General features: G+C 44.7%; 1 protein-coding gene across 4 annotated transcripts in view; it reads right to left on the reverse strand.

Moving 5' to 3' along the window:
- The window catches only part of pltp (phospholipid transfer protein), a 52,070-nt gene that overhangs the window by 34,629 nt on the left and 4,280 nt on the right, over positions 1-13,161 (reverse strand). The window contains exons 1-6 of one of the 4 annotated variants that reach the window (XM_055652080.1): positions 8,730-8,912; positions 8,399-8,474; positions 6,398-6,518; positions 3,670-3,769; positions 3,462-3,590; positions 553-708 (exon numbers count right to left, since the gene is read on the reverse strand). In XM_055652080.1, the coding sequence (XP_055508055.1) occupies positions 553-708; positions 3,462-3,590; positions 3,670-3,769; positions 6,398-6,503 (491 nt within the window). In that variant the 5' untranslated portion in view covers positions 6,504-6,518; positions 8,399-8,474; positions 8,730-8,912. Of the gene's footprint in view, positions 1-552; positions 709-3,461; positions 3,591-3,669; positions 3,770-6,397; positions 6,519-8,398; positions 8,541-8,729; positions 8,917-13,161 lie in introns of those variants that run through there. The other 3 variants (XM_055652081.1, XM_055652079.1, XM_055652083.1) reach the window with 3 other exon arrangements.

Consider the following 13,161-nt stretch of genomic DNA (forward strand, 5'->3'; position numbering starts at 1 on the left):
CTAACGTACCCCATACATTTCCTGTTGGATTCCTTGGGAACTTATAGTGACATTTCTGTTCATCGCCAGATTGGATTGAATGGCACTGTTTTCTTGTGAGCAAATTGCAACTGAATTTTATCAATGGAAGTGGTAAATTGTGAAAATGCTGTGAAATTGCATAGCTTGTAGAATGTGGCCAGGCACTTTGGCCATGGTGAACACATGTATAACATTTCACAAGTAGAGTAACTGTCCCCTTTCCCCCAGAGTAATGTTTGTTTGGGACTTCTACAGTTAACATTTGGGCATAATTTTCTGCTTTAGATACACAATTGGGAGATGCTGTCAGCAAAATTGGGAAAGTTATCTTTCCATGGGTATGAAGTTTGGGTGATTTCCCTAATGCAGCAAAGTGAGAAATGGCATATAGATTAGTAACAGCAGCCAATGTGGTGAGTGTCGTGGATGTTTCCATTTGACATTTTATTACATCTGTGTAATGAGACTGTTGTTCCCATAATGAAACCTATTCTTAAGCACACCATGTCTCATAATAAAATAAATCTTTACCGAAAGTTCCCATTAAACTTTGCTTTCATTCCGGCAATGGAGGCTTTGCAGGACACCTTGTTTATCATCATCTGCCCAAATTCACCCTTGGACAGATGTAGTACAGTCCAGATGTTGACTCCTTCAGCAGAGGCATTAATCTGGCCATAGTCCTTCCTGAAAAAAAAATGTTTCAGTAGTGGCGGATCAAACTCCAATCATGCACTGTATCCAATCATGCCCCCCTGGTTATAGCCCTTCACCAACGCAGCACATGAATACCCTGCCCCTACCCAATCCTGTTGGCCATTATCAGACCCTTGACCAACTTCCTGGTCACCACTCGATCCTTGACCAGCATTAACTCTTATCCTACATTGACACCAACAGCTCACTGACACATTACTCATAAGGTTGTTTGGTTGTTTTGTTGTTTGTCTTTTGCACAAAAGTCCGCGAGCATTGCCACTTTCATTTCACTGCACATCTCGTATGTGTATGTGACAAATAAACTTGACTTGACTTGACTTGACTTGATAGGCGCAGAATTAGGCCATTCAGTCCATCATCTACTCCGTCATTCAATCATGGCTGATCTATCTCTCCATTCTAACCCCATTCTCCTGCCTTCTCCCCATTACCCCTGATATCCATACTAATCAAGAATCTATATATCTCTGCCTTAAAAATATCCATTGACGCAGCTTCCACAGCCTTATGTGGCAAATAATTTCACAGATTCACCTTCCTAAAGGAATGTCCTTTAATTCTGAAGCTATGACTTCTAGGCCTAGACTCTCTCACTAGTGGAAACATCCTCTCCACATTCACTCTACCCAAGCCTTTTACTATTTGTATTTTTCAATGAGGTCCCCCCTCATTCTTCTGAACTAGTGAGTACAGGTCCAGTGCCGACAAACGCTCATCATAGGTTAACCCACTCATTCCTGTGATCATTCTTGTAAACTTTCTCTGGATCAGCTCCAGAGCCAGCACATCCTTCCTCAGATATGGTGCCCAAATTTGCTCACAATATTCCAAATGCGGCCTTACCTGTGCCTTATGGACCCTCAACATTACATCCCTGTTTTTGTACTCTAGCCCTCTTGATATAGATGCTAGCATTGCGTTTGCCTTCTTTACTACTGATTCGACTTTCAGATTAACTTTTTGGGAATCCTGCACCAGCACTCCCAAGTCCCTTTGTACCTCCGATTTCTGGATTATCTCCCCATTTAGAAAATAGTCTACTTTTTTATTGCTATCCCTCATTATCCAAATTCTCAATATCCCCAACCCTTAAAAAAGTCTGAATCTAGTAGCCTTGGTGATGCCTCTAATCATATCCTACACTACAATCCCATGTTTCCTCATTCTATTCCCAGTATATCGGTTGTTGAAAGATTACTTGCCTCCTCCCCCACCTACTCATCCACGTGACCACGGATAATACCATAACCCCCATTACTTGACTTTGGTCACACCGCTAATCCCCGCCACCCTACTCTCAAACACTGATCACACCGCTTCCCATGGTTACCACATCCACAGCACCACAGGTCACTCTTCCCCCCAATCCCCACCATCATCTGCAGCCCCAGTGACAACATCTACCTCACTGATCACAGATACAACTAAATGAGCTCCATTAGCAATCCAGATTTCAATCCTCAATATTATTCATTAGAAAGTGTGAAATCAAACCGTCTGCGCATAATACGATTTCCCCCGCAAGAACATGACATTGGCAAGATGAGAGGCAGTTTCAAGGATAAACATGTGAACTGCCAGTAGTGCCAGCACTGACTAACTGTTGGTCAACTACCAACTGTTCATCAGAACTGTGTTCGCTTCTTATTCAGGAGTATTTGTGGGTGTTGAATGGGAGCCCTATCCACTGAAGGAGAGCAATTTATGATGCCTGCACTTTGAGAAGACTTTGCAATGTAAGACATTTGACAAGGTTTCAGATGGGAGGCTGGACCAGAACATTAAGGCATGTGGGTTCCGAGGCAAACTGGAAAATTGAATCCAAAATTGGCTTGGTGAAAGGAGGTGGAGAGTAGAGTGCTGGGATCAGTGGTGGGATCAGTGGTGGGATCAGTGCTGGGATCAGTGGTGGGATCAAATCAGAATTTAATCCCAACAAGTGTGAGATGATGCATTTGTGGAAGTCAAATATGGGTAGGACATATACAATAAATAGCAGGATGTCACAGAATGTTGATGAACAGTGAGACTTAGAGATCCAAATCTAAGTGGTAACACAGTGTAGTGAAGATGGTATATGGCAGACTAAAGAAGGGTCCCGACCCCTTAACATCATCTATCCATGTTCTCTAGAGATGCTGCCTGACCTGCTAAGCACTTCCTGTCCTTTTTTATGGCATATGGCATGTTTTGTTTTCATAGTTTATAAGCATAGAATGTAAGATTTTGTTGCACAGCCAGAGGAGGTAGAAGGAATGGATGTAATTACCACGTTATACATGTAAGAGATATTTAGACATAAATAGACAAGGCACGGGAAGATATGATCCTATTGTGGGCAAATCAAGTTAAGTGTAGATGAGCCGAGTGTCACTGAAATTCCTGGCAGTAATCACATTTATCTACCGGGAGGACTTTAAACTCACTTTTTGTAGAATGTATAGCAGGAACAGTTTTTGTGCTGAACAACTCAGACTTTATGATAAGCTCCAGCATGGCCTGATAGGGATAAATGTCCATTTCTCTACTGTACATTTGACGTAAAGTGAGTTTAAACCACCCCCAGGTGAATATATGTGATACCTGCAAGGAATTTCAGCGACACTGGGGTCTCAAAACCTGGCCAATGATGCAAGCGGGTGAAGCACAGGTGCTGGGATGTGTAACACAGCGTGACAGCACAGATCATGCAGGACACGGTAGGAATAAAAGGCACTCACAACAGCCAGTACATCATGTCCCTCTGGAAGGTGATGCTGATGGATGAGTTAATTGTTTCAAAGAGTAGACCAGTGCCATTTTGGAAGCCAAGGGTGGCACCAGATAAATCCAGTTCATTGATATTCACCCTGTAGGATATCAAAAAGTACAAATCTCAGTGTTCCTGGTCCACAAGCAAGCAGCAGCAAGGTCCAAGAAGATACTTACCCATTAATGGAATACTGGAATGGACCCTGTTTCCCAGATACATCCGAAATTGAGATATTTTCAAGTTCTTCAGCAACAAATTTCAATCCTTCATACTGAACTATAAAAAACAAAAGAATATTCAGACTTGGTTTTGTGCAGCACGGCTTGAATTTCCAATAATATCTGCCCTGACTTGTGTTCAAATTTGTATCAATTGCAATTGTCTAGGAAATGAGTCAGCCCACCGTGTCATTCAGTGTCTATATACTGTATATATTAAATGTGGGTTTGTGTATATATATGTTTGCATGCATGTGATTGTATCATGGGTGTGTGTGTGTGAGATGTGATTGTGCACGTGAATGCACAGAAGTGTGAAGTATGCATATATGTGTTTTGTGACAATGTGTCGGTGTGCATATGTGTGTGAGTGCATGAGTGATGTGATTGAATGTGTGTGAAAGTGTGCACACCTATTGGAGTTGTGTGTGCAAGTCCCCTGCAGGTTACAACAGGTCACCCCATTTCTGAGAACTACTTATGACCAGAACAGTTCACGTCAAAAATATTGTGGACTGCCAATATACTTAAATAAAAACAAAAGCCATCCAAGGGCAATGTGTAGTTGAACCAGGAGATTCCACTTAACCATTCAGATATTGCCACAAACTGAGTTCCCACATGGCAGAACATATCCACCACCCCGCAGTAGCTGTAAAATCCGTCATGCCAGTCTCCCAAACACTGAGTCCTATATACGGGCCATGCAAGTCAGGCATTTGTAAACTGGAAAGGACCCGGATATGAAAATAAAGAACTTGCATTTGTGAATCTCCATTCATGACCTCAAGGTACCCAAACATTTCCAACCGGCACACTTCTCAGTGATGTTGGTTCACAGTGAACGATAGGGACCTGGGGAGTGCTGTAGAACTGAGGGACCTGGGGGTGCAGGTACTTAATTCCCAGGATGGCATCGCAGGTGGACAGAGTGGTGAAGAAGACTTTTGGCATGCTGTGCCTCATCAATAAGGGCATTGAGTACTGGAGTTTGGACACTATAATTGTAGTAGTAGTACAGAATCATTACGATCCACTCTTGTGTTCAGCTTGGTCACTCTGCTATAGGAAAGATGCAATTAAGCTAGAAAGAGTTCAGAACAGATTTATGAGGATGTTGCCAGGATTTGATGGACTGAATTATAGGAAGGGATTGGGTGGGCTGGGACTTCATTCTTGGAACGTCAGAGATTGTAAAGGGGTGGTCTTATGGAGGTATATAAAATCACGAGGGTCATTGATAGGGTGAATGCACGCAGCATTTTCCCAGGGTAGGGGAATCAAAAACTAGAGGGTATAGGTTTAAGATGAGAGAAGAAAGATTTAATAGGAATCTGACGGGGAACTTTTTGTCATAGAAGGTAGAAGGTGATACATGTAGGGAACAAGCTGCCAGAGGAAGTGGTGGATGCAGGTAGAATAACAATATTTAAAAGATATTTGGACATACATGGAACGGAGAGGTTTTAGAGAGATATGCATAAAATGTGAGCAAATGGGATTAGTGTAGATGGGCATCTTGGTTGGCATGGATGCGTTGGTCCGAAGGACCTGTTTCCAATGCTGCTTGACTCCATGTGTGCCCACTGCCATTATATGAGAAAGGTAGTTTATATGATTTTTGTTACCTGCTCCTGGAATGAGGGTATCTCTGGCAAATCTCCATCTGTTCAGGAGAGATGCTGATAAAGCTCTGGAAAGTGTTACACTCCTCATGGCGAAGCTGTTACCAAATTACTGCCAAAATGTAGATCCAACGATTATGTAGAAGCAACAATCGACTTCCAAGACGTGTGAGAGTTTTTTGGCTGGCAGTGTTTCCATGTGCCTGCTGCCAGGTGTCAGAAGGAGCCGGGTTGATTAATGCATGGTTAATTTAATTTAATCTTTATTTGTGACTGCTCTGAATCCAGGCAGTGGAAAGTTTCCTTTTTAATTCTGTTCAAGGTGTACTCACAAAGCTGTGTATATTGGAGTGTGCATGTGCTGTTGTGTGTAGATACACGGATTATGTACAAGTACATCGCTTTTTGTTCTGCTGCGTCTTTGTGTGGATGTGTGCAAGGTCAGTTTATGTGATTGCATATGTGCAGAGGGGTGGAGGCAATGCAGATATTGCATGTGTGTGTGGAAGCCTTTAGCTTGAAATGCATTGACAATGCGTGTGTGTTTTTCACCAGTTTTTCACCAGTGTTTTTCACCAGTGCACAGAGCAGTTGTGTGTGATAGAGCACACGGATAGTATAAATGCATTGATAGTGTCTGACCTAAATAGATGGGCAACATATGTGTATGTCACTATTGGTTATAATTGGTGTAAAAGATCTGTGTGTGCACACGAGCCTGTAGGTATTTGTATATAGGGCATGCTTCTATCAAGCGTGTGTGTGTGAATGGATAGGTTCTGATATGTGGTTATGTCCCTTTAGTATGCTGAGCTGAAACACAATCGATGTTATGTATAGATATCCATCCTGTGAGATACGGTGAGTTCCCTCCTTCATAGCAATTCATCACTTGCAGCTGCTGGCCCACAAACAATGATAGGCTGACAGTGAAGTGTATCAGCCCTCCTCCCCCCCTCCCCACCAAACATTCAGAAAGTTGCACTTTCATTGTTCGCAAAGTAAGCTGTGTGTTTGTTTGGTGAGAAGCGACCCGGGAATGTGAGGCTGCGGGATCTTACTCAGCGTCAGGCCTCTCTCAGTGATGCGGACGCGGCAGCCAGGGTTGGAGCTTGTTGTGGTGCTCAGTCCCATCAGGAGCAACAAGCCAGTGATCCAGCGAGCCATCGTCTCCCCACGTACCTGCGGGGCAAGGGACTGGCATCTTAAATATCATCAAGCCCTATAACAACAGACACAGGCACAACAGAGAACGATCGCTGTCCCCACTGCTACTGCCCAGGCCAACAAGTCCCGTCTCGGGAGGAGACCATTCAGCCCTTCAAGCCTGTTATCCAGCAATAGGAATTAGTCACTGAGACACTCAGTGTCTTTTACACAAGAATATTCAGCCCTTTGCCCTGATGGAAAGGCATATCGACAATGACGGATTAAATCAATAATGATCATACTGCCAGAATTGGAGGAGTGGACATTTTTCAGTGGAGTGAGACTGGGGGAAGCATAGAATGCAGCAAAGCTCTGGAGGACATACAAACGGTGGTGGGTGTATGGAACAAGCTGCCAGAGGGACTTTCCCAACATTTAACAAACAGTTGGACAGGTACATGGATAGGAGAGGTTTGGAGAGATATGGACCAAATGCGGGCTGGGACATTTGGTAGCTGGTGTGGGTAAATTGGGCTGGAGGGTCTGTTTCCACACTGTGTCACTCTATGACACTTTGACATTGAAAATGAGACTTAAAACTACTGTTTACTATGAGTCATTGAGGGTTCAACAGGCACAGAGAAGATAGGTTAATAGGTGATGGTCAGTATACACAGGTGTAATGGTTTCATGGTTCAGTTAAGCAACTACAGGATGACCTTTTAAAATCTAGTCTCACCAGTGCATTCACATTTTCATTAAACTATGATGTGACCCAGATACTCTCTGTCCTCGGTCAGTGGGACATTAATACTCTCTCTCTCTCCTGACTCAGTGTGATAATACTGTGTGGAATGGGGGGGCTTGAATCACACCGTGGGAACACTGAGCTCGGCCCTGTGGCGGAAACTCCCTGTTCCCGGGGAAACTGCCCAGGGCCCAACACCAGGATAATCGGTACTCCCTGTCCGGGTCAGTGTGACCCTGGTCCTTTCTATCCCTGGTCAGTGTGATCGTGATACCCCTGCCCCGTGTCAGTGTGACCCTGGTACTCCCTATGTGGGTCAGTGTGACCCTGGTCCTTTCTATCCTGTGTCAGTGTGACCCAGTACTTTCTACCTGGGTCAGTGTCACCCTGGTCCTCTGTATGTGGGTCAGCGTGACCCTGTATTTTCTATCCCGGGTCAGTATGACCCTGGTCCTCTCTATGTGTGTCAGTGTGACCCAGTACTTTCTACCTGGGTCAGTGTCACCCTGGTACTCCCTGTCCTGGGTCAGTGTAACCCTGGTCCTCTGTATGTGTGCCAGTGTGACCCTGGTTCCTTCTATCCTGTGCCAGTGTGACCCTATACTTTTTACCTGGGTCAGTGTAACCCTGGTACTCCCTGTCATGGGTCAGTGTGACCCTGGTCCTCTCTATGTGTGTCAGTATGACCTATACTTTCTATCCTGGGTCAGTGTGACCTATACTTTCTATCCTGGGTCAGAGTGACCCTATACTTTTTATCCCGGGTCAGAGTGAACCTAGTTCTGTCTGCCCCGGGCGAGTGACTCTGCTGTGTCCTTGCCTTTCTCCAACAGCCTATTATTGAACGTTGAGCTGATTGTTCAAAGCTTTGTACAATGTACCAAATAACATTATCACGCTGTCTCTCTACTCTGCCACTGCTGGAACCAATTTGTGGCCGAGTGCCCTCAATAAACCCGTTATCCTGGTGTTGAGCCCCAGGCAGTTTCCACGGGAACAGGCAGTCTCCTCTACAAGGCCGGGCTCAGTGTTCCCAAGGTGTGATTCAAGCCCCCCCCCCCCCCCCCCCCCCCCCATTCCACACAGCCCCTCACTCATCACACCACTGCCCGATTGTAAACGCACCCCACAAAATACAGCCGGAGAATGGGTTTGAAAATCATACTTATCACAGTGAACAGTGTCAGTTCCTTCTCCTTCGAAAAGGCTCTGTTGTGAGAGGATTGCCGATTCAGGCAGCTCTGCAAATGAACAGCAGGGGCTGATCTCTCAATTGAAAACACAAGAAATTGTTGATCCCCCCCCCATCGCCCCCCCCTCTCCCCAGTCTTGGCCGGACGTTCACTAAACCCGAGCTGTTTGATGACCTTTGACCCTTCCCCTCCCTCCCCATTCCTCCTCTGTTTGGTTGTCAGAACAAATGACATCAAATCAACCCATTTTTCAGTCAACACTGCAGTGTTACTGTGGCCCTGTGTACCGCGGAGTGCACTCACCACAGGGCGGGGAGGCTACTGCTGGAATAAAAAGGCCGATTGTTCTGCTGAATGTCGTCACACTGCAGCGGTCGGTACAGCAATGTTGTGCCAGTTCACACACACACAGAGTTCTCCGTGGGAGGCTGGGTGCAGAACACGTCAACAAGAGCAGTAATTGGAGAGCACGGCTGCAAAGTGGTTGATCCCGTAACCCTTGCTGTGTGTCATCCCTTGTGTGCTGGGGCCTGGCTTTGAGTTTGTGTCAGACCCCAGATGACTGTCGGGGTTCTGGCCAATGCCGGCTTCTGGTGAAGCCACAGGTTCTTCAGGGACCCAGTGCCAGTGGCCGGTGTATTGTCAATTCTGATCGGACGTTTTTGTTACTTGACTCTCCCGAAACAGTCCACACTTGCCTTCCTGACTGTGGGTGATTCCTTTATGGACTCCCCTTCCTCACTAATCCAAAAGCAAGCAGTCCTCATTACTCAACTCAATCAGCCGTCTGCTCTCATTTCCAGTATGTGTAATTTCTCACTCATGGCGAACGCTGCTAGTGATCTCTCAACAGCACAAGTACAGTGAGGCACCTGGTTACGATGCATCCTGGCTGTGAATGGGAGCTCTTCCTGTCCGTCCACTGACACCTTCACACCCTTCTGTATAAATGGATTCAAACAGCCTGGAAATGGTGCCCGTAAGTTTAAAAGGAGCAGGGTAAGAGAGATCCGGAGAGTTAAAGGAGTGTGGGAAGCATATTACCGGTGTAAAAGGAATGAATGAAACACAATCCCTGTGAGTAAAAAGAGTGTGGAAACACAGACCCTAGTGAGTAAAACGAGTGTGGAACACAGACCTGGCGAGTAAAATGGATGCAGGACACACATTGGGTGCGTGGAATGTGGAGGCAGGAGTGGTGGTGGAAGCAGATACGATTGTGGGTTTTAGACAGGCACACGGATATGTAGGAAACGGAAGGATCTGGATTTTGGGATTACAGTACACTCCACAATGTTTGGGATAAAGACCCATCATTTATTTATTTGCCTCTGTATTTCACAATTTGAGATTTGTAATAGAAAAAAATCAAATATGGTTAAAGTGCACATTGTCAGATTTTAATAAAGGCCATTTTAATACATTTTGGTTTCACCATGTAGAAATTACAGCAGTGTGTATACATAGTCCTCCCATTTCAGGGCGCCAAATTGTTTGGGACACAGCAATGTCATGTAAATGAAAGTAGTCATGTTTAGTATTTTGTTGCATATCCTTTGCATACAATGACTGCTTGAAGTCTGTGATTCATGGACATCACCAGTTGCTGGGTGTCTTCTCTGGTGATGCTCTGCCAGGCCTGTATTGCAGCCATATTTAGCTTATGCTAGTTTTGGGGGCTAGTCCCCTTCAGTTTTCTCTTCAGCATATAAATTGGGTTCAGATCGGGTGATTGACTTGGCCATTCAAGAATTGACCATTTTTAAGCTTTAAAAAACTCCTTTGTTGCTTTAGCAGTATGTTTGCGATCATTGTCTTGCTGTAGAATGAACCGCTGGCCAATGAGTTTTGAGGCATTTGTTTGAACTTGAGCAGAATGATGAGTAATTTTGCATCATGGGCCAAACGACATGTCCCTGTGCTTTCCTGTTCTATGTTCAGCCTGTACACATATGTTCAGCCTGACACACTGTGCCTGCCAGTACGTATTTATCATCTGCGCACAAGATTTTGTCAATAAACAAGAAATTGTGGCGACGAATTGTTTATACACCGAGTATAATCAATACAAATTGCAGCTACCCATACAGAATGAACCTTGACATAACATTCTCAGCCTTGCCTACCCACGGTGTCAATCCATAAACCTTGTATTTGGTTTAAACATTGATACCTTTTTAGTTTATTTAGTTTAGAGATACAGCACAGAAAACCCACGCGGTCACGGGGAGAATGTACAACTTCTGTACAGACAGCATCTGTAGTCGGGATTGAACCCGGGTCTCCGGCACTGCAAGCGCTGTAAGGCAGCAACTTTACCGCTGTGCCGCCCAACCAGTCTGCATACACTGACACTCTTCTTTAGTCAACATTGCTGATTCTGAGATTGGGAAAAGTGTTGGGCAGTCCTGTTTTACACATGTTTCCAATCGGAATGTTTCTGTTGTAGACTTGTTGGTTAATGGTGCCTGCGTGCCAGTTTAAAGCAACCATACACCAATGCCATTCATATATATTGACAGCTGCCTGCACGCACTGCCCTATTTCTGTGCAGCCGCTGCTTGGACTAAAAACCTTGGATAGACACAAAAAGCTGGAGTAACTCAGCGGGGCAGGCAGCATCTCTGGAGAGAAGGAATGGGCGATGTTTCGGGTCGAGACCCTTCTTCAGACTGCTTAGAGATAAGGGAAATGAGAGATATAGATGATGATGTAGAGAGATAAAGAACAATAAATAAAAGATATGCAAAAAAGTAACAATGAAATGGAAACAGGTCATTGTAAGCTGTTTGTTACGTGAGTACTATTTTCATACTTCAGGGGTATCCAGCTTGCAGTTCTTCCATTGATGCTCTAATGTTACAGTTTTACTATTAGAATCAGAGAGCATGGAACCAGGCCCTTCGGCCCAACTTGCCCACGCTGACCAAGATGCCCAAACCACACTAGTCCCGCCTACCTGCATTTGTCCCATTTCCCTTCAACCCTTTCCCATTCATGTACCTGTCCAAATGTCTTTTAAATGTTGCAATATAGTCACTGCCTCAACTACCTATTCTGGCAGCTTGTTCCATATACCCACCGCCCACTGTGTGAACAAGTTACCTCGCAGGTCCCTATTAAATCTTTCTCCTCATGCCTATATCCTCTGGTTCTAGATTCCCCTATTCTGGGTAAAATACTCTATACATCTACCCAATCCATACCCCTCGTGATCTTATACACCTCTAAAGATCACCCGATTGTAGGGTAGTTTCACCTTCCAGGGGTACATTTCTACACTTGCTGGGATGCAGTTTGATCATTAATAAAGAGGTACAGTTCCATCATTGCAAGATAGAATTCCACTAATGATGGGATACGGCTCTACCACTGCTAAGATACATTTCTAGGATCATTGACCTACAGTGTACTCACTGCAGGGGTACAACTATGATTATTTTGGTACTGTTCCACCATTTTCATTTCCAGTTACAATTCGACCAATGCTGAGCTGCAATATGGTGCCCAGGAATTGTACCTCCATGTTGCAGAACAAATTGCTTTTCCCCCATTCTGTGGATTTGAAAGTGATGGATGATCCAGAATCTGTGCACTCACAGACTCTGTCATATGTATTGCTAATAGGATGGGTGGGTTGTTCATTTGGACTGTTGCTCCCGCCTTCTGTAGTTTGTATTCCAGCTCCATGTGTTTCTGCTGCCGATACACAACATAAACAGTGCTTTCCCAAATATTTCTCCCTCCACTTTCAGCAGTGTAGACCTGGGATGAGGCAGTGAGAACGGTACATGTTCTATCGGAGGCTTTGAGGACGTCCTTTGAGTGATATCCCTGCCTTCCTGAAAATGGCTTGGCATAATGGAACTGGGAATAATGCCTGTTTTTGTAGTATGTTTAAGGACGATATGACCCCCTTCGATGGAGCTGTATGGTGGGCCCTTATCTCCCAAATGTTTAGCGTGAAATTTGCCCTCATGGAGGCTTCAGTGTGGAATTTGGTCTTTGAGTGTGCGAGTAGGCAAATGTCACTGCGCACTTTAACACTTGTTGGAGTGTCCATGGTTCTGGACTGGAGGAGGCAGAGGATGAGTAGATTCCCTTGTCCACTTCAAAAGCTTGTTGGAGATGAGGGGCCATTTTGCAGTGAGGAAAATTGAATAGTGGGTTAGGGCAATATGTAGCCTTGCTTGACTCCTCTATGCGCTGGGATCGGGCCTGTGTTGGTAAGGATCACAGCTAACACATCATTATGGAGAGAGAAGAAGATGATACATTTTTACAGGCAGCCAACTTTGAGATCTTCCATAATCTTTCTCAGTTGACAGCACTGAGGCTTTTGTGAGTCAAGCCATGGACAACAGTCGCTATTACTCCCCACGCTTTAATTGCCGTGCTGAGGTCCATTCAATATCCCACTGATTTGGCAGTATAGTTCCTCAATACTGCATGCAGCTCTCCTGATGATGTGTTGACATTGGTGCTTGGTTAATTTAAAATGAAGTAAAACCCAGAAAATGCTTGAAATACTCAGCAATCTGGTCACATCTATGGGAAGAAAACGGACAACATTTCAGGTCAAAGACCCTTTGTCATTAGTTTGGCTGCTGGTTGGTTACCAGTTTATCATCATTTGTACAATTCCACTGTAATGTTGTATAGTTCAACTGACATTTATATATACATTCACCTCTGTTGGGTAACATACCAACTGTTACTGACTTACTATTGCTGT

Source organism: Leucoraja erinacea, chromosome 21, assembly GCF_028641065.1.
Source record: "Leucoraja erinacea ecotype New England chromosome 21, Leri_hhj_1, whole genome shotgun sequence".
Classification (NCBI taxonomy): Eukaryota; Metazoa; Chordata; class Chondrichthyes; order Rajiformes; family Rajidae; genus Leucoraja; species Leucoraja erinaceus.